This window comes from Lampris incognitus, chromosome 2 (assembly GCF_029633865.1).
Source record: "Lampris incognitus isolate fLamInc1 chromosome 2, fLamInc1.hap2, whole genome shotgun sequence".
NCBI classification, from domain to species: Eukaryota; Metazoa; Chordata; class Actinopteri; order Lampriformes; family Lampridae; genus Lampris; species Lampris incognitus.
The window spans coordinates 114694443-114721504 of NC_079212.1; the positions used below are offsets into that span (position 1 = coordinate 114694443).

At 43.2% G+C, this 27062-nt stretch overlaps 2 protein-coding genes across 2 annotated transcripts; one reads left to right on the forward strand and one right to left on the reverse strand.

The window, feature by feature from the left end:
- The first annotated feature begins 1055 nt into the window (after positions 1–1055).
- On the forward strand, positions 1056–16083 carry LOC130106929 (dnaJ homolog subfamily C member 16-like). Its single transcript, XM_056273253.1, has 15 exons — positions 1056–1470; positions 1709–1775; positions 2692–2837; positions 5053–5228; positions 5964–6148; positions 6475–6579; positions 9787–9945; positions 10383–10513; positions 11086–11263; positions 13401–13583; positions 13769–13845; positions 14167–14247; positions 14523–14612; positions 15148–15318; positions 15580–16083. Exons 1-15 carry the CDS (start codon positions 1283–1285, stop codon positions 16067–16069), a joined length of 2427 nt encoding a protein of 808 aa, XP_056129228.1. The 5' UTR covers positions 1056–1282; the 3' UTR covers positions 16070–16083.
- A 10-nt stretch (positions 16084–16093) lies between these two features.
- On the reverse strand, positions 16094–20901 carry LOC130106931 (cytidine deaminase-like). Its single transcript, XM_056273254.1, has 4 exons — positions 20532–20901; positions 19279–19390; positions 18333–18390; positions 16094–17947 (listed from the first exon to the last, which is right to left on the reverse strand). The coding sequence occupies exons 1-4, from the start codon at positions 20716–20718 to the stop codon at positions 17807–17809; spliced, it is 498 nt and encodes a 165-aa protein (XP_056129229.1). The 5' UTR covers positions 20719–20901; the 3' UTR covers positions 16094–17806.
- Positions 20902–27062: the final 6161 nt, after the last annotated feature.

The window sequence follows — 27062 nt, forward strand, 5'->3', positions numbered from 1 at the left end:
GTTAACGTTGTCGCCAGCGGTACGGGAGCTACGGGTTCGCGTCGCAGCTGAAACGGTTCCCGCGGCTGCCCCTGAATTCGCTGAAACGTTTTGCTGAGCCTGTAAATTGGCTGCTAACCTTGAAGCTGTACTCGCCCTTTCTTGGGTTGACAAGTTACTAGCGTAGTTAGCATGCTTGGTGTAAAAGTGTCGGTTGCTATTGTATTCCTTGAATACCGCAACTTTTCTTGACAAGTCAGACAAATGGCATTTGATCGGACTTCAGTGAAAAAATATTTTGCCGTCCACTCTTTCTTAAAAACCCGGCACTCGCTGTTGGCTTTTCACTTCTTTGGTCCGCTTATTTTGTGAAAGTAGGCGATTGCTGCATGCGCTGATGCTCAGTGCAAGAGGCAAAAGTGAAGGTCAGGTCAGGTGAAGAGATGAGTGACTCTTGGCTTCTACATTAGAAATGGCCGGCTGTATTTGCAGCGCGCCATCTAATGGAACCAACCCTAACGTATTGCAGGGGAAAAAATAGCGAATACCAGTCATTTGAATTAATTATAGTATTAATTTAAATTAAACAGCCCGACGGGCCGTGTGTGGCCCGCGGGCCGTAGTTTGCCCACCCCTGCCCTATATACAGGAAGCTACTGAAGTTTTTGTAATACAACATTTTGAAAAATCCAAGCTTTTTATTTTTTTTACCAAAAATGTAATTACAGTAGATTGACCCACCTGTCATGCACTTTCTAGCACATTTGGTTTTTTATGAGTTGGACATTTTTATGGGCAGCTGATGAAGTTTTTGTAATACAAAACCGCACTTTGGAGACAGTTCCTTAAATTCTCTTGAACGTCTAATATCCAATATTCAAATTGAAACAAAGTTTACCCCGGTTTTCAACAACTGCTTGTAATGAGTGGTGGGAGATTGGGGTAACACTGTCATACTTTAGATGTAGACATTTAATTAGGCGAAAAGGCACTCTTGGAGTTGCGGCAGCTGTGGGCGTCACCTGTTTTTGGTCGGAGTGTGCGCAGTGACCGATAACTAAGCTAACGAGCGATACTGGTAGCTTGCCCGTAATGTGACCAGCTTGTAATGTTTTCGATGCGGCTATGGTCGTTTCGGCTAACTATGCACGTCCTTTTCGAGAAACCAACTGAACGCTCATGTAAGTTCATAGCGTGACGTCGTTTGTCCAATGAAGAATATTTGAATTACGCTACTGAAGACAGCAGCTTGTTAGCCGACGTTAGCTTGCTCACACACCAAGGGAGAAAGCAGTGGTTAGCAATGACGTTTCGGGGATTCTGCCGACAGTCTCGGATATCACCAGTTTTCGTCGCCATCGTTCTTGTAATTCTGGGTGAGCAGCTGGTGAGAGCTGCACCTGAACAGGATCCATACAAGGTCCTCGACGTCAGCAGGAGTGCCACTCAAGCAGAAATCAAGAAGGCGTACAAGCAACTTGCTAAAGAATGGTGAGTGATAGTTGCAGATATAAACGCGCGTTGTGTGTGTGTGTGTGTGTGTGTGTGTGTGTGTGTGTGTGTGTATTCTTTTTCTTTTTTGCTGATATTGGAAAGCGACGTTGAGTGTTAGAAAAGCGCTATATAAATTGGATTTATTATTATTATTATTATTATTATAGATTCTTTCTCACATGCGAAACACATTACAGTCCACCTGTAAGTTACAGTGCTCTAAACCTTTTTGCAGGCATCCAGACAAGAACAAGGATCCCGGAGCTGAGGACATGTTCATTAAAATAACAAAGTCTTATGAGGTTGGTGAATTGTATTCAACACAGACATATTCAGTAAAACAACCTGCCTCACAACTTATTAAGGATTCACCTCACCGAGGAGATTATAACGTATAGCTTATGACTAATTTATGATTTAACTGATTATGACTAATGACTTTTTCAAACTGCTCTCTTCTCACGTTTTCTCTCTCTCTCTCTGAATGATGTTTTCTCCTTTCTCTTTTTCTGCGTGTGAATGGTGTCATGTGAGTCTCCCTTGTGTGCACGTGCAGTCGGCCCTCCTCCCAGGTCTCCGTGGTGACGGTGGTCGCCAACTGGACTCTGCTTGGCATTCCCCTCATCACATTTTCTTTTTATATATCTTATAAATCCATAAATGTTGTTATCCTGTTTCAATGTTATATCCTTCTCTCACTAAGATGTGTGATTAATTATTATTATTATTTATTTTACATGGTGATGCTGGTTGCGTGCTTGGGTCCTGGGCTGTTCCAGTGGCATCTGGACACTGCTTGGCATCCTGCGCATCATATATATATATACATATATTTTATAATTCCATTATAATTCTGTTCTCCTCTTTCAATGTTGTTTTCTCTAAATTGTGTAAACACAACATCCATTGCACATTGTCCATTTTGGGAGAGAGATCCCTCCTCTGTTGCTCTCCCTGAGGTTTCTTCCTATTTTTTCTCTGTAAAGGTTTTTTTTTAGGGAGTTGTTCCTTATCCAATGTGAGGGTCTAAGGACAGGATGTTTTGTTACTGTAAAGTCCACTGAGGCAAATTTGTATTTGTGATATTGTACAAATAAAATTGACTTGACTTGACCTATGAAGAGATAGGACTTCTTATATTGCTTCCCCCTGTCCTTATTAAAATGCTTAATTTACCTGTCCCATCTCTGTCTCTCTCCATCTTTGTCTCTCACACAGGTTCTGTCTAATGAGGAACGGCGGGCCAATTTTGACCGTTATGGACAAATGGATGAGAACCAAGCATTTGGTCAGTCACAGCACCATGGCTTCCGCAACTTCCACAACAGCTTCTATTTCGAGGAATCCTTCTTCCAATTCCCCAGGTAAACGGAGCTCCACACACGACCTTGGTTAATGTGTCATTCGCACAAACGCAATTATTTGACAAAAATAGCTATATTATAGTGAGAGCTCATTACCCCACTTGTTTTATAATGGATTAGGTTAAAGCTAGAATGCGGGACTTTTACATATAAATGAACGCCCATTACATTCAAGCCCTTGCCAAACAGGTTCACACAATGCTGATCAAGTCTAACAGTGCCTGGTAAATCTTTGTATTTCGCAGTATACCAGAGTTTTAAATCTGGTGCCTGGGGCGACATTCCCGCGCTGGAACTCTGGAAGTGATATGTTTTATTTCAACCAGCAAACTCTGCCTCTGACTGGTTAAGGTTAAGTTTAGGGTGGAGTTAGGGTTGGCCAATCAGAGGCATGTGAACGCGTCATGGAAACTGGATGTAAAGTTGTTTGGAAAAACGATAGATGCGATTGCTTTGCCAGAGCTGAAGTAGGGATGGAGCAGTTTGTGATACTCCAGAGAAATGAGCACAAAACCGTCCAAACAGACGGCATGCCTGATGATAACATTTTCATGATCATCATAGAGAAAGCGAGTTGTTAAAGCAGCATACGATGGCATATGACTAGGAGAAAATAAAGACAATAAGTCAAAATGTCAATAGTAATTGGCAAAGAGAATTTATAATATTACATTACTAACATTGTAACATTAGGGGCATGTTGTGTAAAAGGTAATGTGGGTATGAGGTCTCCGACTAGTCATTCTTCCACAATGTCTTTTGCAAAGCAATACAACTTGAAAATATAGAACATGCTGTCCAGATTGTGTCAACTGCACCTGGTATGTAAAATGTTACATTGTGTATGTGAAGACACTTCAAAGATTTTGAAAAATATATTAACTTAATTTGAAATAACCCAAAGCCATAATGTAATACGGCATCATATACCGAAATAGGTTACAGTATATTAATTTGCATATCATATATGCAAAGGCAAAGAAAAATACAGTAGTAAAGCCCACCCACATACAACAATGTGATGAAGTATGATTTCACAGCCCCATCTTTATTTTTAGCATTTTGTGTGTATTAAATTATTGAATAACTTATGTTCAGAATGTGCATCTTGTGTATGTACTCTATTTACTGAAAAGGTGAAGGTGCACAGGTTGCATGTGTCCATTCTACATTCCTCAGCTTCCTTCGTCACACAATTGGTGACGAAGGTGAATGACAACTGGCCAAAGATTAGAGATCAGTATGTTTTTCCCAAAATATTTGCTAAATTAGCTGTATTTTGATTTTATCCTAAATTAGTTAAAATGGATTGAACAAAGCTAATTTCATTATATTTTAGAGCTGATTTGATGTGCCCAATTACCCTCCTCTCTGTTGTACAAGTGTTAATGGGTCCCTGGATAAAAAGTAAACTCATTTTGGAAAAAAAAATGTATGGGCTGGGCGTCCGGGTAGCGTAGTGGTCTATTCCATTGCCTACCAACACGGGGATCGCCGGTTCGAATCCCCATGTTGTCTCCAGCTTGGTCGGGTGTCCCTACAGACACAATTGGCCATGTCTGCGGTTGGGAAGCCGGATGTGGGTATGTGGCCTGGTTGCTGCACTAGCACCTCCCCTGGTCGGTTGGGACACCTGTTCAGGCGGAAGGAGGAACTGGGGGGAATAGCGTGATTCTCCCACATGCCACGTCCCCTTGACGAAACTCCTCAATGTCAGGTGAAAAGAAGCGGCGGGTGACTCCACATGTATCAGAGGAGGCATGTGGTAGTCTGCAGCCCTCCCTGGCTCAGCATAGGGGGTGGAGCAGCGACCGGGAGGGCTCGGAAGAGTGGGGTAATTGGCCAAGTACAATTCGGGAGGAAAAGGGAGAACCCCCCCCCCCAAAAAAAAGGAAACGTGTAGACTGTTATACATCTAGTTAGACTAACTTGCTTTAAAAAAAGCAATGATTAAAAAAAAGGTAAAAAAGAAAAATTGAGAGACATGTCTCAGAAAAATTAAGCTGTCAATGACTGTAGTTTTTTTTATATTACAGAATTGGCACTTTATTTGATTATGAGAACTTTAATGAAATTGTGATTTAAATAAAACCCCTTAATTTTATGGTAGGCCATTTTCTTAAATTGGCCCATTCAGGCTTATTAGAGAGGCCCTATGCTATGGCCTGTAATGGCTCAAAAGCCGCTTATTTTTCTCCCTCTGCACCTCTTCCAGGTCCAGGGACTTTGCAGATAGCAAGTACCTGCTCCATCATGCACAGTATAATAGTGATGTGCTACCGGACAGCTACAGAAGGCCATATCTAATCAAGGTGATGTCTGATTGGTGCTTTGCATGCATCCACATTGAGCCAGTGTGGAGGGAGATCGTCCAGGAGCTTGAGCCCCTTGGTAAGGCTGCTGTCTTTGGGGGTTGATGTGGTTGCTAAATGTATACTTTACATTGTCTCCTCTCCATGGTCTCTCTCTTAAGCAACTCCTGAAAATATGGTTGTCCTTCAAGCATGACTGAGCCTCATGTTGTCTCTATTGCTAGGAGCTAAGATTCTTGTGGGAGGCCCAGTCTCTTAAATTATTAATTGTGATTTGCTTGTTCATTGTTGTTGCTTAGGAAAATTGAAGGCTTGGGAGCAATTAGGCTCAATTTATGATTGATTGATAGATATTGTAGAGTACTTTTAGCAGCTTGCCATTATCACAGATACTGCATTCAATGAACACTTCTGTAATGACAAAGCCACTGCAAAACTAGTATCAAAACAAATTCGAACTTCATCTCTTGCCTCAATATTTTCTTCAAGATACATCAAGGCCATAGATGAAGCTCCTCAGTTAACAAGCCAACTCGCTGCTCTTTCTAACTTGCTGCAATGTTAACCCTTTTGAAGTTGGTATGCAAAGTTTTGAGACATTTACAAACAGATGCATGCGTCTTTTATGAACCTATTCAATTAGTCAATCTCAAACAAAATTCAAAGATTGAAAATCGCGCAGTGTAGTTCATCTTGGAGAGTTTCTCAGGCTCGGTTCTTTGAAGTTGGACTGGAACTGTTACATAGTTGCTTGGCTATAACAAGGGCTAATGCATTGGCTCTAACCTGATATGCTGTTGGGTGCTACTACCAGGGGTTGGCATTGGCATTGTGGATCTGGGCTATGAGCGTCGACTGGCCAACCAGCTTGGTGCTCACCGTGCACCCTCTATAATTGGGCTGGTGAATGGAAGGGTGACTTTCTTCCACCAGGCCATAGTGAGGGAGTACCTACGGCACTTCATTGAAGACCTGCTGCCCCAGAGGCTGGTGGAAAAGGTATTTGAAGCTGGCCTTAATTTTTTGTTTTGTGTCCCATTATCTAATGGATCATATAAAAATTGCATCAACATAAAACAGCGAATGCTTCAGCTATTTAATGTGTCATTGCTGTTGTGTATTTCATCAAACAATAGAGAATGAGAATTAATATTGCTTCAAAGTGCGTTTGAAAATAGTTATATTTTTGAGGTGTCAAGCTGTTTAGCTCAGTGGGCATAGCAGTCATAGTTCTCATGCATCCGTTATTTCTTGTTTACTTGAAAATGTGCTGACATTTTATTTTGATCGATACATTGCAAGCTAATGTGTTTCGTGTTCTGCAGATCACAGATAACAACTGCCTGCCTTTTCTCAGTAGATGGCAAATAGAGAACAAACCAAGTGTTCTCTTATTTGACCAAGTACCTGTGATTCCCTTGCTTTACAAGGTGAGCTTCTCTTTTGAACGTACATACACACACACACACACACACACACACACACACACACACACACACACACACACACACACACACACACACACATCTTTTGCATTACAAGGTGAATTTCTCTTTCAAACATATATTACATACATTCATACATATACACACACAATACAAATCCTCACACACATACCTTCTCTACAAAGGTACTGGGTGGTGGATGGAGGTTGCGTATCTGCTTTAGTTTTAGAAAATAATGATCTCCATTGAGGGAGGACTTGGATTTCTAAAGTTTTGAAGATTATTTCATTCTTAATCAGATTCGGTTTAGTTGCAACTCGATTCTTGCACATTTTTCCAAAATAATAGTCTAAAGTTCGTTAAATTTGCAGGCAAATGCTGCAGCCTACTGTATCAGTCGTACCAATAGCTCTAAGATACTGATGGAGGGATATCATTAACCTATCAGATTTAGCTACATTGAGCACAGCTGTTTGGCCTATGAGGAACTGAGGAATCAGCTGATGCACACAACGGAAAACATTAGAACATGGTAGCAGCACCACTGGACATGTGAGGGTAAGTATTCATGTTATTGAGAAATGCTAGCTATGCAATTTGTTTTTTTACAACATTTTGTTCAAACGTATGGCAACCTTTTGTAAGACTAAAGGTAACGTTAGCTCTTACAAATAATGATACTCTGGTGATACACAATTGACGATAGCTAGCGCTTGCTAGCTAGACTTGATATATCTTTGTGATGTTAATAAAATGGCTGTAGCAGTCTCTGTGGTAGCGAGTGTTAGCTGGTATAGCTGCAGGTTCCTGGATTTCCAAGTTGAATCTGCACTGCCTCTTCATGTACAAGACTCTATTTTCAAGATCTTTCCATAGAAACACTGAATTAATTTTTTTTCCTCCTGTGTCTGTAAAAGGACTTATGGGTCCATTTTTCTCAACTACATGCATACAGCACTTAATTTATTTTTATAGATGTGATGTTTGCTAGCAAGCGTGGGTAGTCTAGTGGGTGGCTCATTTTTATGACGTTATAATCATAATTTTGACAAAATGATTTGACCTCACATTTATGAATTCAGATATTTATTATGTGAAAAGCTCACAAAAAACTTTTGAGGACATCAGTAATGTTACGACAGAAGATGTAAGTTCTCGCATAAAATAGTAAGGATGACAGTGAGGACTACCGCTAAAATACTTAATATTTTTGTGTTTTATCAAGCTGAATAACGAAGTAGAGAGACTGTTAACTTGTGTTAATTTTCTCCTCTGGCTCTTTTTACAGAACCCTGAAGTTTCAGGGAACATGTGAGTTTAAAATCCCCAGGACAAAGATGTCACAACAAACAAGTGCAATGAAGCTAATGTTTAGAACGACAAAAGTTGAATACGAAATGTTGCATTTTATAGTCTGTGGTTGAAATGCAAATATATTTTTATCTTAGCTTCATTGACAGTAAAATGTGGTTGTATATTTCAAAATGTTCAGTAATACAAACTACACCTGTTAGTGCGGTCTTTTGAGTTCACTCATTGATTTAATAACTGGAATTGAGGCATTTAACTCAATCCGGCATTTTTTCAAGCACGCTATTGGATGATAACTACAAATACGTCATGTATGTCGGACCCCCAAACATAGCTGCCCGCTCTCTTTTCCAGAAAAAGTAACTTGGACGAAGTTACTGATTTAACAAAAAAAATGTGCAAGAAGTACGAGTGGTAAATTTTCTTTTAAATTTATTGAGAACTGTTGAAGTTGTTACCAAAAAATTGGGTCCTCCCTCAATAGGGATTATCTAAATGAACGAAATCTCCCGTTGGCCCACCGCCTATATGTTATATCAATCTTTATGTATAGACAGTAAGAAAATTCCGTTCATTCATTCATTCATTAGCTATACTGGCAACCTGACCAGATGCTCTGGTCAGGTTGCCAGTCCATCACAGGGCCCACACACAGCAACTCACACACTATTGACTTATAACTTGCTCAACATTTGGATAGTGTATTCCTTTGGAGGAGGCGGCACGGTGGCGTAGTGGTTAGCATGGTCGCCTCTCAGCAAGAAGGTCCTGGGCTCGAGCCCTGGGGTAGTCCAACCATGGGGGTCGTCCTGTGTGTGGATTTTGCATGTTCTCCCCGTGTCTGCGTCGGTTTCCTCCGAGTGCTCCGGTTTCCTCCCACAGTCCAAAGACATGTAGGTCAGGTGAACCAGCATTACTAAATTGCCCCTAGGTATAAATGTGTGTGTGTGTGTGTGTGTGTGTGATGGCCTGATGGCCTGTCCAGGGTGTCTCCCCGCCTGCCGCCCAATGACTGCTGGGATAGGCTTCAGCATCCCTGTGACCCTGAGAGCAGGATAAGCGATTTGGATAATGGATGGATGGATTCCTTTGGAAGAGCTTTTGGGATGGAGCACACAACACAATCACAGCTAAATTGGATGGTGATAAATTTTTACAAAGCCATCAAATCACAATTTGAGTAAAAAAATGAATGCTAAAGAAGTGAAACGGAGGGCGTCCGGGGAGCGTAGCGGTCTTTCCCGGTGCCTACCAACATGGGACTTGCCGGTTCAAATCCGCGTGTTACCTCCGGCTTTGTTGGGGCGTCCCTACAGACACAACTGGCCGTGTCTGCAGGTGGTAAGCCGGATGTGGGTACGTGTCGTGGTCGCTGCACTAGCGCCTCCTCTGGTCGGTCAGGGCGCCTGTTCGGGGGGGAGTGGGAACTCGAGGGAATAGCGTGATCCTCCCACGCGCTGTGTACCCCTGGCGAAACTCCTCACTATCATGTGAAAAGAAGAGGCTGGTCATTCCACATAGTAGTCTGCGGCCCTCCCCGGATTGGCAGAGAGGGTGGAGCAAAAACCGAGATGGCTCAGAAAATAGGGTAGTTGGCTAAGAACAATTGGGGAGAAAAAGAGGGGAAAAAAAGCCAAAAAAAGAAGTGAAATGGACCAAGGGGATGCATTATACAAAGGTAACGTGAAAAAGCCATTAAACATGATAGGGTGTCAGAATTAGCCAACACTTACAAGCCCATGAAAAGGTCACTGGCTAGGTTTGCTTTGAAGGAAGTATCTGCTGATTTAGACAACTTTTTTGCACTGTCACTTTGTTTGCTTACAAAAATTATGTTGGATTTGCCACCATCTAACCCACTTTTCTAACACCCCTCCTCAGCTAACAGCGTTTGCCTTCAGGGACTATGTGCGTTTTGGCTACGTGGATCAGGGTGAGACGTACAATACACGACTTCTGCGTCAGTTCAATATTAACACCTATGCCCCCAGCATGCTGCTGTTCAAAGAGAATACAGAAAAGCCTGCTGATGTCATCCAGGTACGTCAAACGCAACCGGCAGCTTGGACCTCTTCTGATACAGCGTCTGACTCCGCATATGGAGTCTGGTTGAATAGCAGTAATGCTTATTTTCTAAGTGACATTAAATTGGGCCCGAAACATTATTGGTATCTTAGCTTGATGGTATGTACAGGTCAAAGGTGGAGATTCATTTGTGCTAGTGTAATATCCACTTTACATTTGTCAGACAGGAATAACCAATTTTGACACAGACCTCTAAGTCTTAATTTTGTTATGGAAGTATGACATGATGGTTAACATAGCTCATAACAGTTAACCTGCTGTGAAACCTCTGTTCTGCTAAATTTTATTTGGTTTTTAGTCATGGACGCCCCAATAATCTGAGCACAATTTATTTGTCTGCCTTACTTATTTTCTGTCCCTATTTACAACCTTATATCTTCTGTCCGTCCCAGGCCAGAGGAATGAAGCGACAGATCATGGATGAATTTGTCTCCAACAACAAGTTCCTGCAAGTGCCTCGGCTGGTCAACCAGCAGCTGTTTGATGAACTGTGTCCTGTCAAGCAGATCCACCGACGCAGGAAGTAAGAATTAATTCGGGCAGAGCAACAGTCCTTGGTCCTGTCCTTTATACTTAAGAGATTCATCTTCCTTTAGCACCAGCCTCTCAGACTCACATGAACACCACAAGATCAAATTAGGCCTGCCTTCTGCCCAATTTCTGCTTATCTATTCGGGTAGAGATGGTGCAGAGTGTAAAGGAAAATTATGTTCAAGTCCAGTGGATTCTGACTTAGACTTGTTTAATAACATCATACATCAGCACTAAGTATCCAATGAGAAGGGGCTGCAAATCTCTACCTTACTGATGAGTTTCAAAATGATAGCTTTGCATTTAATTTGATTTATTGATACATTGATTGGATCATTGCAACTTTGTGCCAGTAAATCATCCTTTCTGTGTATCAGTCATATTCCTTCTCCAACCAAAGACAGAGACCTAAAGGAACTGTGAGAGAGAACTTTCTTGACAGAATTAATATGCTATATAAGCATAAATGTGCTTCTGACCACATTCCATTGGTAGAGGTTTAAGAAGACGATCCCGACCCCTTTAGTGTTGTATCTGACATCGATAAATGAATGCTGTCCCCAGGTACTGTGTGTTGCTGATCACAGGTGAGGAGGAAGCCTCTGTTGCAGGAAATAAGGCCTTCCTGGACTTTGCCTCAGTCAACTCCAAAGAAGTACTGCGTTTTGCATACGTCTATCAACGTCAGCAGCAGCATCTGTGTCAGGCCTTACTTCGCAACCAGGGTGTGCTCTCACCTCAGGTCAGCTCCAAACATACACACACACACACACACACACACTGTCTTTTGCACACCAAAATATAACTTTACAAAGGAATACAGGTTCATCTCAAAAAATTAGAATATTGGGGAAAAGTTCATTATTTTCCATAATTTAATTCAGAAATTGAAACTTTCATATACTCCAGATTCATTACACATAAAGTGAAATATGTCAAGCCTTTTTTGTTTTAATCTTGATGATTATGGCTTACAGCTCATGAAAATCAAAAATCCAGTATCTCAAAATATTAGAATATTGCATAAGACCATTGAAAAAAAAAGGATTTATAATACAGAAATGTCGACCTTCTGAAAAGTATGTTCATTTATGCACTCAATACTTGGTCTGGGCTCCTTTTGCACGAATTACTGCATCAATGCGGCGTGGCATGGAAGCAATCAGCCTGTGGCACTGCTGAGGTGGTATGGAAGCCCAGGTTGCTTTGATAGCGGCCTTCAGTTCGCCTGCATTGTTGGGTCTGGTGTCTCTCATCTTCCTGTTGACAATACTCCACAGATTCTCTATGGGTTTCAGGTCAGGTGAGTTGGCTGGCCAATCAAGCACAGTAACACCATGGTAATTAAACCAGTTACTAGTAGTTTTGGCACTGTGGGCAGGTGCCAAGTCCTGCTGGAAAATGAAATCAGCATCTCCATAAAGCTTGTCAGCAGATGGAAGCATGAAGTGCTCTAAAATCTCCTGGTAGATGGCTGCGTTGACTCTGGGCATGATAAAACTCAGTGGACCAACACCAGCAGATGACATGGCACCCCAAATCGTCACTGACTGTGGAAACTTCACACTGGATTTCAAGCAACTTTGATTCTGTGCCTCTCCACTCTTCCTCCAGACTCTGGGACCTTGATTTCCAAATGAAATGCAACATTTACTTTCATCTGAAAAGAGGACTTTGGACCACTGACCAACGGTCCAGTTCTTTTTCTCCTTAGCCCACGTAAGACACTTCTGACATTGTCTCTGGTTCATGAGTGGCTTGACATTAGGAATGCGACACCTTTAGCCCAGTTCCTGGGCACGTCTGTGCATGGTGGCTCTTGATGCACTGACTCCAGCCTTAGTCCACTCCTTGTGAAGCTCCCCCAAGTTCTTGAATCGGCCTTGCTTGACAATCCTCTCGAGGCTGCGGTCATCCCTGTTGCTTGTGCACCTTTTCCTACCACACTTTTCCCTTCCAGTCAACTTTCCATGGATATGCTTTGATATAGCACTCTGCAAACAGCCAGCCCTTTCAACAATGACCTTCTGTGGCTTACCCTCCTTGTGGAGGTTGTCAATGACTGTCTTCTGGACAACTGTCAAGTCAGCAGTCTTCCCCATGATTGTGGTTGTGTGTACTGAACCAGACTGAGAGATGTAAGGCTCAGGAAACCTTTGCAGGTGTCTTGAGTTAATTAGCTGATTAGAGCTCTTCTCAGGACTGTGTGAGTCTAGAATATATAAAATTTTCACAGAAATATTGAACTTTTCCATGATATTCTAATTTTTTGAGATGCACTTGTAAAATACATAGTTGATGTTGCCTGCAACAGCTAATAAATGCAGCTGTTGCAAAGTGTATTTCCTTTTAAATTGTTTAAAGAAAAGGTCATTGTCAGACTTACACGCACTGAACAGGTTTTAAAAATGTTTTGTCTCCAACTATTTTAGTATGAGTCTATCATCAGTATTTAATTTTTGTTTATTTTTAGATGCCTCAATTTTTAGATTATCTCATTATTTTTTTAATCTTATTTTTCATAGTTTAATATAATTGCACACAAAAACCCACAAATATGCCCCTGAAAGCTGATGAAAAGCATAAATATATATGGCCCTTTTAATGAAGAGAAAAATAGGCTAAACCCTACCCTGGACCATAAACACATCAGCTTTAATTTCATGTTAACAAAACATCAAGAATAATATGCACTTGGTATACTTAAAACCCTTCTCTGTTCATTTTTCCATAGATGTGAAAAGTTTAATCAATAAACGGTAACAGTTATAAAATGTTATAAGTGGTAAATGTTTTTAAATACAACATGTTCCTTTCTGAGATTCTGCATATCCTTTTTACTTGCTATTTACAATACTTTGAACACCGATGACTGACAGGTAGTGATTCTCGAGAGGCGTAGCCAAGCTGGCAAGGTCCTGTACCGCTCTGTAACTGGCGGCTGGAACGGCAGTGAGGAGGATAAACTGCACCTCCACCAGCAGCTGGAGCTCCTTCAGAGAGACCCAGCCTACCTGACCTCCGACACCACCCTGCCTGAACTCAACAATGAGCTGGCCCCTGTAAGACACAAAGACACATGCATATGCCTAGCAAGGTGCCAAGTCAGACAGGTTCTCATTTTCTTTGGGGAGCGCGCACACACACACACACACACAAACCGCAGTGTGTGGGGATGAGCATGTTTCTAACGAGCATGTTTTATTAATTTCAAATTTTTTTAACTGTCTTATCTTCCAATCCCCAGATGTTTCTCATCCAGTGGATGACCTCTGCTTATGAATACTTACTTCAAATATACGATGACCTTCTCTATTCAAACTGGTAAGGCAAGACTATGACAGTCAGGTAGTTCACGTGATGCCTTTGCCGCGTATTAATAGATGTATTATGGTACATCTATTTGGAAGTGTTTGAGTTGAATTAGTAACTTACCTTTTTACTTTTCCACAATGTTTTCTTGGTTCCAGAAGAGGTTTAAATCTGTTTACTGGACCTTAGTATTTAGTGAACAGATTTGGAACCTCCTCTGGATATTTTACCACCTGGATGATGAAATGCATTTACATTAACATTTTTCTTAATTGTTGTGGAGATGAGAGGTGAAACCAGCAAATTTATGATTTTAAACTGTCTGTCTTCCAGGCGAGAGATGATGCCCATCTTGTCACTGATCTTCTCGGCTCTCTTCATTCTCTTCGGCACTGTCATCATCCAGGCCTTCAGGTGTGAGATGTATTATTGCACCCACCCACTCTTCCCCCAAGTATCTTTTCAGTTATTTGCTTTTCATGTTTTACCTACCTATCAACCAACCCTGAGTGTATATACTGCAGAAATTAGCTTTAGACATTCACCGGTCATTTTAAAAAAATATTTTTTTGTTCATTGTGTCAACTTTTATAAAACATGAGCCTGATGCTGATCTCTTAAGATGTTCAGACTGTAGTTTGATTTTGAATTCGAGGGATTTATTAAGGATTTATTTTTTCTATCCTCAGTGAGTCAGTTGAAGATAAGCCCCAGAAACCAAAACAGAAGGAGTCGCCAAAAACAGAGGAAGATGCTTCAAGTAGAGCCAGCACCTCAAGGCAATTATGATGATATATTATTCTATCCTTTTGTAGTTGACTTGCGTACAACAAAGGAACAAAATCTGAATTTATTTGTAGTATCTTTAATCCAGTCACCAAACCACAAAATTGGCCAGTGAAACACAAAACACTGGATTAATGACACTTTTTCATTCTGAATGAATTGACAGAATGCTAAGACATCCATATTTGTACTTTTTAATGACAACCAAGTATGGTTTGCTGAGTAAGGGTCACAAATTTTTATTTGCAACCATTGGAATCCTTTTGTATTTTAGGATTGGAAGGGAATTTTTCATCTTTCAGCTTGGAGTCTCGGATTTGTTTTCACATAGTGATAATTAATGTGCTAAGAGAATCCTTGGTTGCAGCTGTAACCATGTCCAGGGGAAACAGGTTCAGTGTGGTTAGCAAAGCACTTTGATATCCCTCTGGGTTATGCTGTGCTTAATTCGATTTTTCTATCTTCAACATTGTCTAACCTTCATCTTTTTATCCATCTCTCAACAATCTGATTGGCCTAATTCATTAGCCGACCTCCTAAGAAGGACTTTGTGGAGGTGACTGAACTGACGGACATCACATACACCAGTAACCTGGTCAAGCTGAGGCCTGGTCACATCAATGTTGTGCTGGTGCTCACTGATGCTTCCAAGAATGCCTTGCTGAGGAAGTTTGCCAAAGAGGTCTTTTCTTTCTCAGGGTAAGGCCTATTCCAAGTTTAACCCTGCATAAATTGCATATGTGCTTGAGGAAAAATAGCTCTGTTGATGTGGTGTCTTGGTGCTCTGAATGTCAGATATTGCTGTCTCTTATTTTGTCCTTTTCAATATTCATATCATCACATTAGTTAGTTGCTGCTATTATAGCTTAGCAAGATATACTGTTTTTTGTGGCATATTTTTAAATGATCATTGCTTACTTTATTTGCTGATGCCCCATCTCTGTGCTATTTTACCTATAGAACTCAGACACTTCACTTCTCTTTCCTCAATGCCAATAAGCACCCACATTGGATGCCCTCGCTCCTGACTTTGACCCCCGATACAGAACATAGTCTGGGCCACTCCGATGATGATGATGAGTCCCCGGAATACACGGGCCACGTCTTGGCCCTCAATGGCCACAAGAAATACTTCTGCCTTTTCAGACCAGTCTTCATTGGGGATGATCCCAGTGATGCCTCTTCCTTCGAGTCCTCGTCCATCTCCTTCACCAGAAGAAGGTCGCGTTCTCGGTCCAGGTCCCAGTCTCGATCTCGATCCCATTCCAGGGAGGATGGGGACAGCAGAAAGAGAGGATCCACCAGGGCCACTAGCTTAGAGGTCCACCACAAGCTTGACAGGCTGGGACTTTGGATGGAGAGACTGATGGAGGGCACCCTGCCCAGGCTGCATGTCCCCACCTGGCCCTCTCTTGATACAGCCACTAACAATGCCTCCACAGACAGCTGAAGTAAAAGTTCGGAAAGTGTGAAAGGGAAGGGTAGTCATTTTAGTTTTGCTTTCCCATCAGATTCCTCGGTAAGAACTTTGCAGTGTAACTTAATGGTTTTTCAGTGTTTTCATCCAATCTCTAATGCACACATAGGTTTACAACACTGAATTCTAGAGGTCTCTACAGGATGTCATCTTTTTTTCTGTAGGCTTGAGTAGTGAAGATTAAACATTGATAATGTAGAGGAAGAAGGAAGCTACTGTAGAGATTCAACGTGTACCATAACACCTAAAGTATGGAACCAACAAGATATTCTGTAAAAGTTTTTTTATTTTCCTTGGCAAGATGCATTGGATTTATCTAAACAATGTTGGGGATTTCTTAATGATAGCCCACTGAACAATTTGAGGCTATTGTTACCCAATTGCTAGTCATGTTTTATCAAAATTTGATGTTGGTCTTCCAACATTTAAGTATAAAACATTGTAATATTGAATGATGGGAGAACTTGAAGCTAGGTAACAAACAGATGAGAGCCTTTTATCATTTGTCATATCTTTACAGCCTTTTGAGTGATCATACTGGTTCAAATGCTTTGATCTTGCCATGGAAGTTCACAAGAAGCAAATAACTAAGACTCACATCTTGGAAAAATTAAACCTATTGCACTGAGTATTTTTTTAAATATATATATATGTATATTAGGACCCCATTCAGACAAATAATTTAATTTCACAGATGAAAAGCACCAATACATCTGTTTTTGAATTTCAAAGTTACAGACATATGTTAAAACAGTGATCTGCAAAAGTCAGTTTTCTATGATCTACATTTGAATGGGGTTCTTTTAAATGTTTTCCCATGCTGCTCAGCCCTCGTGCCATGTCTGCTGCCTTTAAGGAAGTAAGCAAACTGTATACTGCCAGGTTCCAAATAGGTTAGATTTAGAGAAGTGACATGCAGAATTTAAGAAATCTGCTTTTATACCCATTCAGATGTTACTTTTTTAATTTTACTGTATTCTCCTTTTGTCTTTTTATTTTAGTTTTATTCACCGTCCATTTCTGGGGGGGGGGGGGGCAAACTAATCCCTACATGTCCTACTAGTCCTAGTCTCCTGGTCTGTGCCATTGAACTACTGTACATCTTAATGCATGGGTTAACTGAACACCAGTAGTTTAACTGCGCTGGCAACTGTACTCGACTTTTCACCACTTAAGTGCTTCTAAACACTTCTTGTTTTTGTCACGTATTGGGGAAAAAAAGTTGGTTCTCAGCAAATAGCTGTAGTAGATTAAAGCTCTTAACAATGTATCTTGCTTGTATGTCCTTGGAATGTCATACTTAATAGGGAGGAATTGAAATGATCATGAAAAGGAACTGCTTGGAAATGCTTTTTATTTGCAGTTTATTTATGAAATTACGTAAACAAAAAGTTCTGCGAGAGATATTTATTTCATTTTGCTCACGTTTTGTAAAACTAATAAATCCTTGTTCTTTTTAACTGCAACATGAGTTTCAGTGTAGAAAATGAGCCAGTCAAGTGAAATCATGACAATTATTTGCACAGTAACAATAATGCAGTTAACTTGGCATGTGTGAATATATAAACCAACCTGCTAAATATTTCATGTAACCTTATTAACAGTCACTATTGCTTACAGGAAATATTTGGCAAGCTCTTTACTACAGACATCAAATGAAATGCTTGTCAAGTGTCTCAATATCAGTAACTTGGTAGGGGTGGTTGTGTCTCAAAAGGTATTGGGAGTGTTGAAGACTTTTTGCAGTGACAGGTCCTCTGGGCCAAAAGACACCGGCAGCAGTTCACTCACACTCATCTTAACATAGGAGCCGTCAGGCTTCGATAGATAAACATCCCAGCTAGACCCGAACTGTAAGGGAATACATGAAGAGCAAAGAGAAGATGCAGGATGTCAAGACGTTCAACCGATTCAAAACATATGGATGCTTGAGGTTCTGTGAGAAGTTTTTTTTGGGGGGGGGGGTCTTTTATGGACATATATAGATAGCAATGTTGAAGCAATCCAGGGAACAATGACACCATATAACAAACCTCTTTGAAAATTGTCCTGAAATATTTACATCAAATAGTGTGTATTTTTCCTATGGTCAAGCTATCCCTTAACTGTGACCACTGTTTAAGTAGCAAATTGAAAAGGAACAAATTTTTACGGAGGACAAATCTTGGGTTTCAGTTAAATATTCATTTGAACTTTCATTTAAAATGAATGGTGCAACAGAGATCATGTAGCCTACCTCTCTCATGAACTGACGGCAGCCACCACATGGGGTGATGAATTGGTCATTCATGTCACTGCAAAGATTATATCATAATACATTATTAAAGAGACAGCCTGTTTTATATATAATTAAAGAATGGATGTGATATGCAGTCATTTAACTTGAAGCCAGGGGTCAGTGTTGTCTGAGGTAGCTGACATGTGAACGTCAGTACATGGGGAACATGGAAAATGAAAGGCTTATGCCAAGCCACTGGTTGAGGTTTTGGAGTGACTGAGATGGGCCTCCATCACAGACTGCCCCAACAGCCAGTCTAAGCTGGAGATGCCAATAGATGTAGTTGCTCTTTCCAACTCAGCCAAGCATCCTGCCATTTCCTGCTGGGAATATATTCACTCTGTTACCAATTTCCTCTGTAGATTTACTCTGTTCCACATGTGGCATAGCCAAGGAGTCATTGCAATTTTTCATAATTGAGTGCACCACAACAGGTTAAACAGAGTACATCGTAAACAGAGATATGTTTATTTCACTTTTACAGAGGCACACTCTCTCAATTTCCCCCCTCCCTAGTTTGTCGTGTGGTTATTTCATCACTGAGCTATGAGCAAAAAAAAAAAAAATCTTCTGGTTTTCTTCAAAGTTTGCTGTTATTCTGACAGTGAGAAGCTTTGTTTTAGAGGGAGGTTGGAAAAATACTTGTTTCAACTATTAGTTAATGGAGGGAAGATTGGCTTGTGTTGGGTTGAAAGCAGCCTCAGCACCAAGGTGGAGGAAACATGTCTTTGGTGGTAGATGTTAATGTGATTAGGTGTGCTTTGTGGTGGGCCGGGAGGAACACTTGGGGTACATATGGAATTTCAACAGAAGGGTGTATCAGGCCGTTGCTTCAAAGTTTGCCCTGCTTTTTTTCTCCTGTTTGGAGGAGAGAAAGGCAGTTTCTCTCCTGGATAGACTTTACCTGGCGATTGCAATGGCCTTGAAACTCCTGTAGCCCTCGGACACCGCCTTTGAAATGGCGTTTCTTTCTGCACACACCCCTAGGTTGTAACAGGCGTTTTCCACATTGCAGCCTGCCAAGTTACACAACATGGTGAGTTAGGTAAACCAGACATCTTTATTTCTCAGCTCCCCACTTCTCGTCCTCATGGCTGGTTGCCACTGCAATGAGGTTTTCCTACTGGAGAAAATTATTTAACTGCAACAATCATGCAAAAGGTTCACAGAGCAAACATCCTGTCTACTTATTTATCCAGTCCTGACTAGATGACCATTTTCTTTGGGAGGTCCCTTTGCATTCGGGGATGTTTGTCACCCAGACAGAGATTTGTCTCTTGCATGACATGTGTCATGCCAAGTGTAGTTCTAAACTTTACACATCCCATGGCGGATGGGATAGCTTTGCTTTTTTTGGTCCGCTGTTGACAACCTTTGGAGCCCCCCGCCAGTGTCACAGATTTAAAGTGTTGCTAGCATAGAATGACGCAATGAGAAAATGTCACCGCCAGTTAAAGGGTTCATCCGGAGACCAAAATGTGTTGACAGTGAGGACGATGATTTTGTAAATTCAATAGAAATAATGATGAATGATCTTCTTCAAGATGGCACGTATGGGTGCAGGCAACAACACTTAAGAAATTGATCCACAATTGAGCCACAAAAACCTATGCAGGCAGGGATTTGGTATTGTGTTCAGTCATTTGGTTGGTCAGTGGTTGGTTTGCTTGCTATCTGCTAATCATTAACATAGTGCAAAAACAACATCAGATCAAGGTACGTTTTTATGTAGCTTTTATAGAAGAAAAACATTTTATGACGGTCAGACAAGAAAATCCGTCACTGGTGATTCTTAGTAACAACATTCTCTGACACATTCAATTCATTTCTTTGGGAGTTTCTACAACAAAACAAGATCAAATGTGACTCAAACACACCTTACATAATTCTTTAACTCACAATTTCTTTTGCCTTCTTGCTTCATTGATTCATAGCTGCAGTATGCATTTGCTTTAACTGGTCAGCGTGACTTCAGTATATATTAACAATGTGTTATGTGTAATTTTTAACAGATTTTTCTACACAGTCCAATGTATATCCCATTGGATTTACATAATTCTACATAGCCAAGAATGGAAGGAATAGTAGAGTTAATAAGAAAATCGCAAAAAAAATAAACCACAATTGACTGACATATCTAATATATAGTCACCTTACCTGTGAACACTCTGTCATCATGGGCCAGGAGAGCTGCTCCTACCCTGAATTTACTATAGGGGCAGTAGGCATGCTCTTTAGCCTGTAGGGACAGATGGATTAATTTTTCTACCCCTTCCTGGGGCACCATCCTCGAACCTTGGTCCTTACTATACACAATCTTTCCTGTTGATTTGACCTCCTCCATGCTGACTGCTGGGTTTTACAAGGCTGTCTTTGAGGCAATGACTCAGCATTCTCCAGTTTTGTCTAAATGGGACAGAGGAGAGGGGAAGGGCCAAAAGGACTGGCTACTGCAGCCAATCCTCTGGATGTCCCTTCTGAACATCTTTGTTGCTATGAGCTAAAGAGATGTGGAGGAGGATGTGGTTGCAATATCTGTCCTCACTGCGGTGATTCACTAGTTCTAGAGAACTGAGAAATCTCCACAACTCCACATTCCTCATCTAGTCCACCCATGTCAATGTCTGTGAGACAACAATTCTGTGATGCAATCACAGAATTGTGCAAAGGGCACTGTGCTTTTGAGACCCAGAGCAACCAGAGCAGTCCTAGCGTCCACAAACGCCTTGTCTCTCTCCGCGGACCAGTCCACAGTGTGTTCGGTGGCCTTGCCTTTCAGGGTCTCTTACAGTGGTCGCATGAGTTGAGCAGCTCGGGGGATAAAGCGGTGGTAACAGTTCACCATGCCAAGGAACTCCTGTAGGAACTTGACTGTGAGCGGTTGCGGGAAGTTCACGACGGCGCTCACCTTTGACGGGAGGGGTACCGCCCCCTCTTTGGTGACTCGGTGTCCGAGGAAGTCGATGGCTGCCGGCCCGAATTGGCACTTGGCTGGATTGACAATCAGCCCATGCTGGCTGAACCGCCCGAAAAGAGTCCAGAGGTGAGACAGGTGTTCCCCTTTGGAGGTGCTGGCGACGAGGATGTCGTTTAGATAGACGAAAACGAAAGGCAGGTCCCGTAGCACCAAATCCACGAGGCGCTGGAATGTCTGCGTGGCGTTCCTGAGGCCGAACGGCATGCGCAGGAACGCGAACAATCCAAATCGAGTGATCGCCACCGTTTGGGGACATCCAACGGGTGGACGGGCACTTGATGGTATCCGCGCACGATGTCCATTTTGGAAAAGATGACTTTTCCTGTCAAGTGGGTGGAAAACTCCTGGATGTGTGGGGCTGGGTAGCGGTCCAGTGTCGTTGTATTGTTGAGTTGGCGGTAATCACCGCATGGGCGCCACCCGCCGACAGGCTTCGGGACGATGTGGAAGGGTGAAGCCCACGGGCTGTTGGAGCGGCGAATGACGCCAAGACGCTCCATATTCTCGAACTCCTCCCTGGCGGCGGTGAGCTTGGCCGGGTCGAGGCGCCGAGCCCGAGCATAGACTGGCGAGCATAGACTGGCGATGTGGTGCTCCACTCCGTGCTTGGCGGTGGAAGACGAGAAGGTGGGCTGCGTGAGGACCGGGAACTCAGTGAGAAGCCGGAGAAAATTGTCTGGGGCGGAGAGCATGCTAGACAGTGTGATGGAGTCCGCTTCGCTGAGAGTACACCCATACGAGCAGAAAGTGACAGTCAATCAAGCGGCGGTTTTTGACATCCACCAGCAGCCCATAGGCGCATAGGAAATCCGGCCGAGGAGGGGGCGGCCACTTTTGCCCTGACAAAATCCCAACCGAACCGCTGTCCTCCGAAACACAGCTCCACGTACCTAGTGCCATAAGTACGGATGGGGCTGCCGTTAGCAGCTTCATTGGGGGGCATATCCGCAGGACAGGATGTCTATTCTCGATGCGGGCAGGACGCTCCTCTGCGCGCCCGTGTCGCACAGGTACCGCCGTCCAGAAATTGTGTCTTTGATGAAGAGCAGCCTGCCAGTTTGGCCGACGCACATGACCATTACTGAACGCCGAGAATCACCTTCGTGGTCCTCGTCCCCGAGTCCGTTGATGTGAAGAAAACAGCCACCACGTTTTAGGAGATTAAAATTATTTTATTGAGTACAGATCTGGGACACACTGCCAATCCGTCGTGTGTGTCTGACTTTCTTTGTGTGTAAGCTTCTTTATATGCTAAACCTCCCTTGTTCATTCATCAGACATGGCCTTGATTTTCCTGTCCACTATGTTTGGTCAATGCACCCTTTCATGGTTGAGCTTTAGGGAGTGCTCATCCTGTTTGGACCTGCAGCTCTTAGCCGGGGGCCCTCCTTGCACCAGACACGGTATCTCTCCCAAGGCCCCAGGGGAGGGCAACCCCCTCCCCTACCCACATTCAGTGCGAGGCATGCAATATATTTCGTCTACATGAATGTGTCTTCTTCACCCTCTGTTCTGGTTACATACATAGGTTTCATACAGAGTAATACAAATACACTCGGGTTATATTTAATATCACTTAACAATTCCCCCTTTTGATCTCCTCTAAGGAGATCACTAACTACGTTTAATATCTTCATCTAGGTACCTTTCCACAGGTGTCGGTACCAGAAGGGGCATCATGGGAGGTGGAAAGTCCCCCTCTCAACGTTCAATTGCTGTAACCATTAGTCGGTTAATGAGCGATCTAAAGCATGATATGAAACAACAGCCACAGGTAACCAAAATTCCCATAAAAACGGCTAGGGATACAAATAATGACATGATCAGTCCCTTCCATTTTCCAAAGAAGTGAGTCATCCATTTTTCAAAAGGATTGCTACTACCCGCATGATCGTGCATAGTTTTTGAAAGGGTACGTAGACCCTCTAGGGCCCTGGTCACTGAACCGTCGGGGGCCGTGTTATTGGGGATAACGGTGCACCACTGATCTCCGAACATTGAGCATATGCCCCCTTTTTCAGCCAGCAACATATCTAAAGCCATTCTATTTTGTATAGTCATCAAAGAAGTGGCCTCCAATTGTTCCGACAACCCGGCCACAGCATCTCGCGTCAAGTTGGCCAGGCGGAGTATATTGTAATGTATGTAATTGATCCAGTCAACATTTTTATTAGGAGAGACGGGAAAAAGGGCACTGATGATGGGTATACTCTCAAATCCGGCAGCGACTTGGTCGGCTAGCTTATATTCATCCGGCACTCCTTGGGGGACACCTATTGCGTCAACATACTACATGGGGCCCCCTTGTGATAAGTCAAAACTATGGGCCGTTGCTTGCCTCCGTCGCCTCCCCCACCGTCCCCTCTATTGCCTCGGCCCAATCAGGGTCACAGGTAGAGAGAGAGACGGGCAAGGGCGCATTGTCCGACCCAATCGGCTGGGAGTTGGGGCCTAAGCACGGTGCCTCCACAATACCAAAACAAATCGGCCCGGTGATAGTGCATGTTGGTGACGTTGGTCCATCCCATCATATTAATGAGGCGTTTACACCAGTCTATCGGGATCTCGCCGACATTAGTGCCTGAGTCATTGTGATTTAGAAAACAGGTGAAGTTACTTTTTACCGGAACGAAGGAGGGTGGTATGACATCCTGATTGCCTTTTGCCTGGACCAATGGGTACACACGGTTCAGGCTAGAACAATTGTCAGGGGCTGCATTCATCATTATGGCAATCAGACAATAGAAACCCATGGCATCATGGATATAAGTTGGCGTGGGAACCGCAATCAGCACAGGACGGGCCGAAGAGCAGGCCACGCAACCCTCCATCCCTCTTTCTGCTGCTGTTGCGGCCAGCCATTCCAACCACATATTTTTACCCGCGTACCCCGTGGCGTAGTAGACTATGTCGGACGGGTCTATCTTTTCGGGGTCGACCCTTTTTACTACATCATATTGGTCTGGCCCCGCCCCTTCACCAGTGATGTTGGCGTGCTGGCTTTCCTGGGGAGCAACCCATGTGACACGGAAAAAACTCTGTGTATCCAACCCTGCTTGGTCTAGGCCTATGGTATACAGGGTGTCATTGACTCCTTTACGCGGACACATTTTTAATAGGCCAGGCCCTTCGTTATACCCTGAACTGGCAGTGTGCCCCGCCAATCCGAACTATATCGCTTTCTGTCGGTCAACTGTTTTTTCTATTGAGACCATAATGGTCTTACCATCTCCTCCTAATTGAACTTTCATATATTTGCCGTAATCTTCTTTGCGGTGACTCCCTATGTCCCCTGTGTATGCGTCTACATAAGACCATTTATAACAGCTGGGCCACAACACCTTCCGGCATATGTAGACTGGCTGTTTTTTCCAATAATCTTCCTGACCTTCTGGACACGGGAACAGGTTGCAAAGCCTTACCTGATATGTGGCAGTGGTGCCTACTGGATGGGTCCAATTAACCCACGAGTTGTACCACCCCCTTTTCCCGCCTGGGCACTGACTGCATCTGAACTCTTCCCCCCTTTTCACTTCATCTCTTTTGGCTCTTAGAAGGGACTGATCCAGGGCTCACAACCCTAAACAAAGGCATACCATCATAGTCATTATCCCCATTATAACCCTTGTTCCCCTTGTCTTCATGACTGACATTCGTAGTTATATCTGTTAATACGTTGGTCTGTCTAGTTGTCCGCCCCTCAGTTCTCCGTCTACGTCTACTTCTGGCCGGGAATTGTGATCGTCCGGCTAGTTCATCTATGACCTAGGGGAGAGGTTACCAGCACTTTCACCCTGACTTCTGCTAACAGTGTCGGCTTTGGGGAGGATCGGTGAACCTTCGAGTCCATCCGAAGAGGTGGACGCTTCTTGTAGATCATCCTATATGTCTTGCAGGTGTAGCGCGTGTCCTAATCAGATTTATGTGCATGGCGTTCCTGCTCCAAGGCCGTCCTAATGAGGTGGGTGCACATAGTGTTTCTACTCCAAGGCCGTCTCTATCAGGCCGGTGTACAATGTTCCTACTCTCAGGCCCAGCTCCTTTAGTCCCCCTGTTGAGGTGATTTATCACCTCACATAATATTTTAAGTGTGGTGCATGGGTATCTATATCAGTATTCGGTCATTGGTTCCACCCCAGGGTGGGATGTCCCCCAGGCATCCTTGCAAGGCACCACTGTGGCTTCCTCAATGACCTGCAAGGCCTATGTGTAGCGTGTGGGTACATAGGTGCGAAATACAAGCAGCAAGCATTTCTTCATTGCACACAGCAGAGATGTATATAAGTAAACAAAGTGTAGTTAACTGAGGGAGGCTAGGTCGTTTCTACAAGCATAGAGACATAAACGCAGAATGCATGCTTTACGGATCCTCTTTCAGACAGGGCTGTCCAGTGGGCTGTCTGGGTCATCCGAATCCAACTCGCTGAGGTCCAGTCCCTCTAGGCCCCCTTCGTCTCGTGGGGGATGGTCCATACCGAACATCCCAGAATGGTAACTGTTGAGAGAGTGGTTATCCTCCCTAAAAGTCCCTATCTCACCGTTTAACAGGCTCTCTCCGTCTGGGTTTCTGGGTTGAGAGGCCTGAGCAATTCTACTTCTGTCATCTGGTAGGGCAGGGGGAGGGATGTTATACTAGATTTCATGTGTTTGTCCATGCATCGAATGCATAAGGCCTTGTACATAGGTATACAGAAACAAACTCCAATAATCAACACTAATATTATGACCAATATGGGTCCGGCCAGAGAGGACAGCCAATTTTCCCATTTGCCGAACCATTTTGACATCCAGTTTCCAAATGGGTCATTTACTCCCGAATGTTCCTGGAGCTCGTCTGAGAGCATCTTTAGACCTGTCAATGCCCTGGTAAGTGTGCCATCAGGCACTGTGTTATTTGGGATAAAAGTACAACACTGAGAGCCGAACATTGCACACACACCTCCCGAATGTCGGGTGCCGCCCCGTCATTCCACAGAGGTATATGTCATAACCCCTCCATGCCTGGGGATTCCCCCCACAGTTAATTACATCACATAGGTCGAATTGGAAAGTGTAGCTTTTCCCTGTAGTACAATTTAGTTCTATTCCCCCGTAAATTGATAAACATTTATCCCTTAGGGCTGTGTTGACTGCTCTTTTAGTTATGTGGTGGTGTAATTGGGTCAGATTGGTATCATTAGCGATATCAGTTAGTGGGGTTCCAGGTCTCTTAATATGAATTGACTCTAGGTTAGATCGTTCTCGTAAGGCCTGAGCCATTTTCCACCACAACAGTGGTCCTGCTATCATCAGTGAGAGACACCATAGGGTGATCAGTCCCTGGAGTCTGTCACATCCGAGTTGCCTAAATGGATTTCCTGTGTCATGTCTAGGTCTCGTCGGGGTTGTCATAGTCACTGTCGAGGTCCTTCAGGTTTTTTCTAATGTCAGTCAGTGTCAGCTCGGTCGGAGCGTCTGTCTTGCTGCACTGAGTCTTGTGCCACCAGTTGCTTAGTCTGTCTGTTTGCAACCAGACTTTTAGGGAGTAGTCAGTAGCTCGGGCCACTTGGAATGGGCCGAGCCAACGTGGTTCACTCCAATTTCTTCGGTGTTGTTTCCTCAACACCCATTCCCCCATTTCCACCGGTGGTGGGACGACGTCGTCTGAATCATGCAGAAGTGCTTCCTGTACCTGTGAGGACAAACACTTCACCGCTATGTTAAGCATTGTT

Excerpts from the sequence above, each read along its gene's own strand:
- LOC130106931 (XM_056273254.1), bottom strand. The coding sequence starts at position 20,718 with ATGGAGGAGGTCAAATCAACAGGAAAGATTGTGTATAGTAAGGACCAA. Across the intron at positions 18,391-19,278 it reads AAGGCCATTGCAATCGCCAG|TGACATGAATGACCAATTCA; the intron begins GTAAAGTCTATC and ends TAATCTTTGCAG. Across the intron at positions 17,948-18,332 it reads GCCGTCAGTTCATGAGAGAG|TTCGGGTCTAGCTGGGATGT; the intron begins GTAGGCTACATG and ends ATTCCCTTACAG.
- LOC130106929 (XM_056273253.1), top strand. The coding sequence starts at position 1,283 with ATGACGTTTCGGGGATTCTGCCGACAGTCTCGGATATCACCAGTTTTC. Across the intron at positions 9,946-10,382 it reads AGCCTGCTGATGTCATCCAG|GCCAGAGGAATGAAGCGACA; the intron begins GTACGTCAAACG and ends TGTCCGTCCCAG. Across the intron at positions 11,264-13,400 it reads AGGGTGTGCTCTCACCTCAG|GTAGTGATTCTCGAGAGGCG; the intron begins GTCAGCTCCAAA and ends GATGACTGACAG.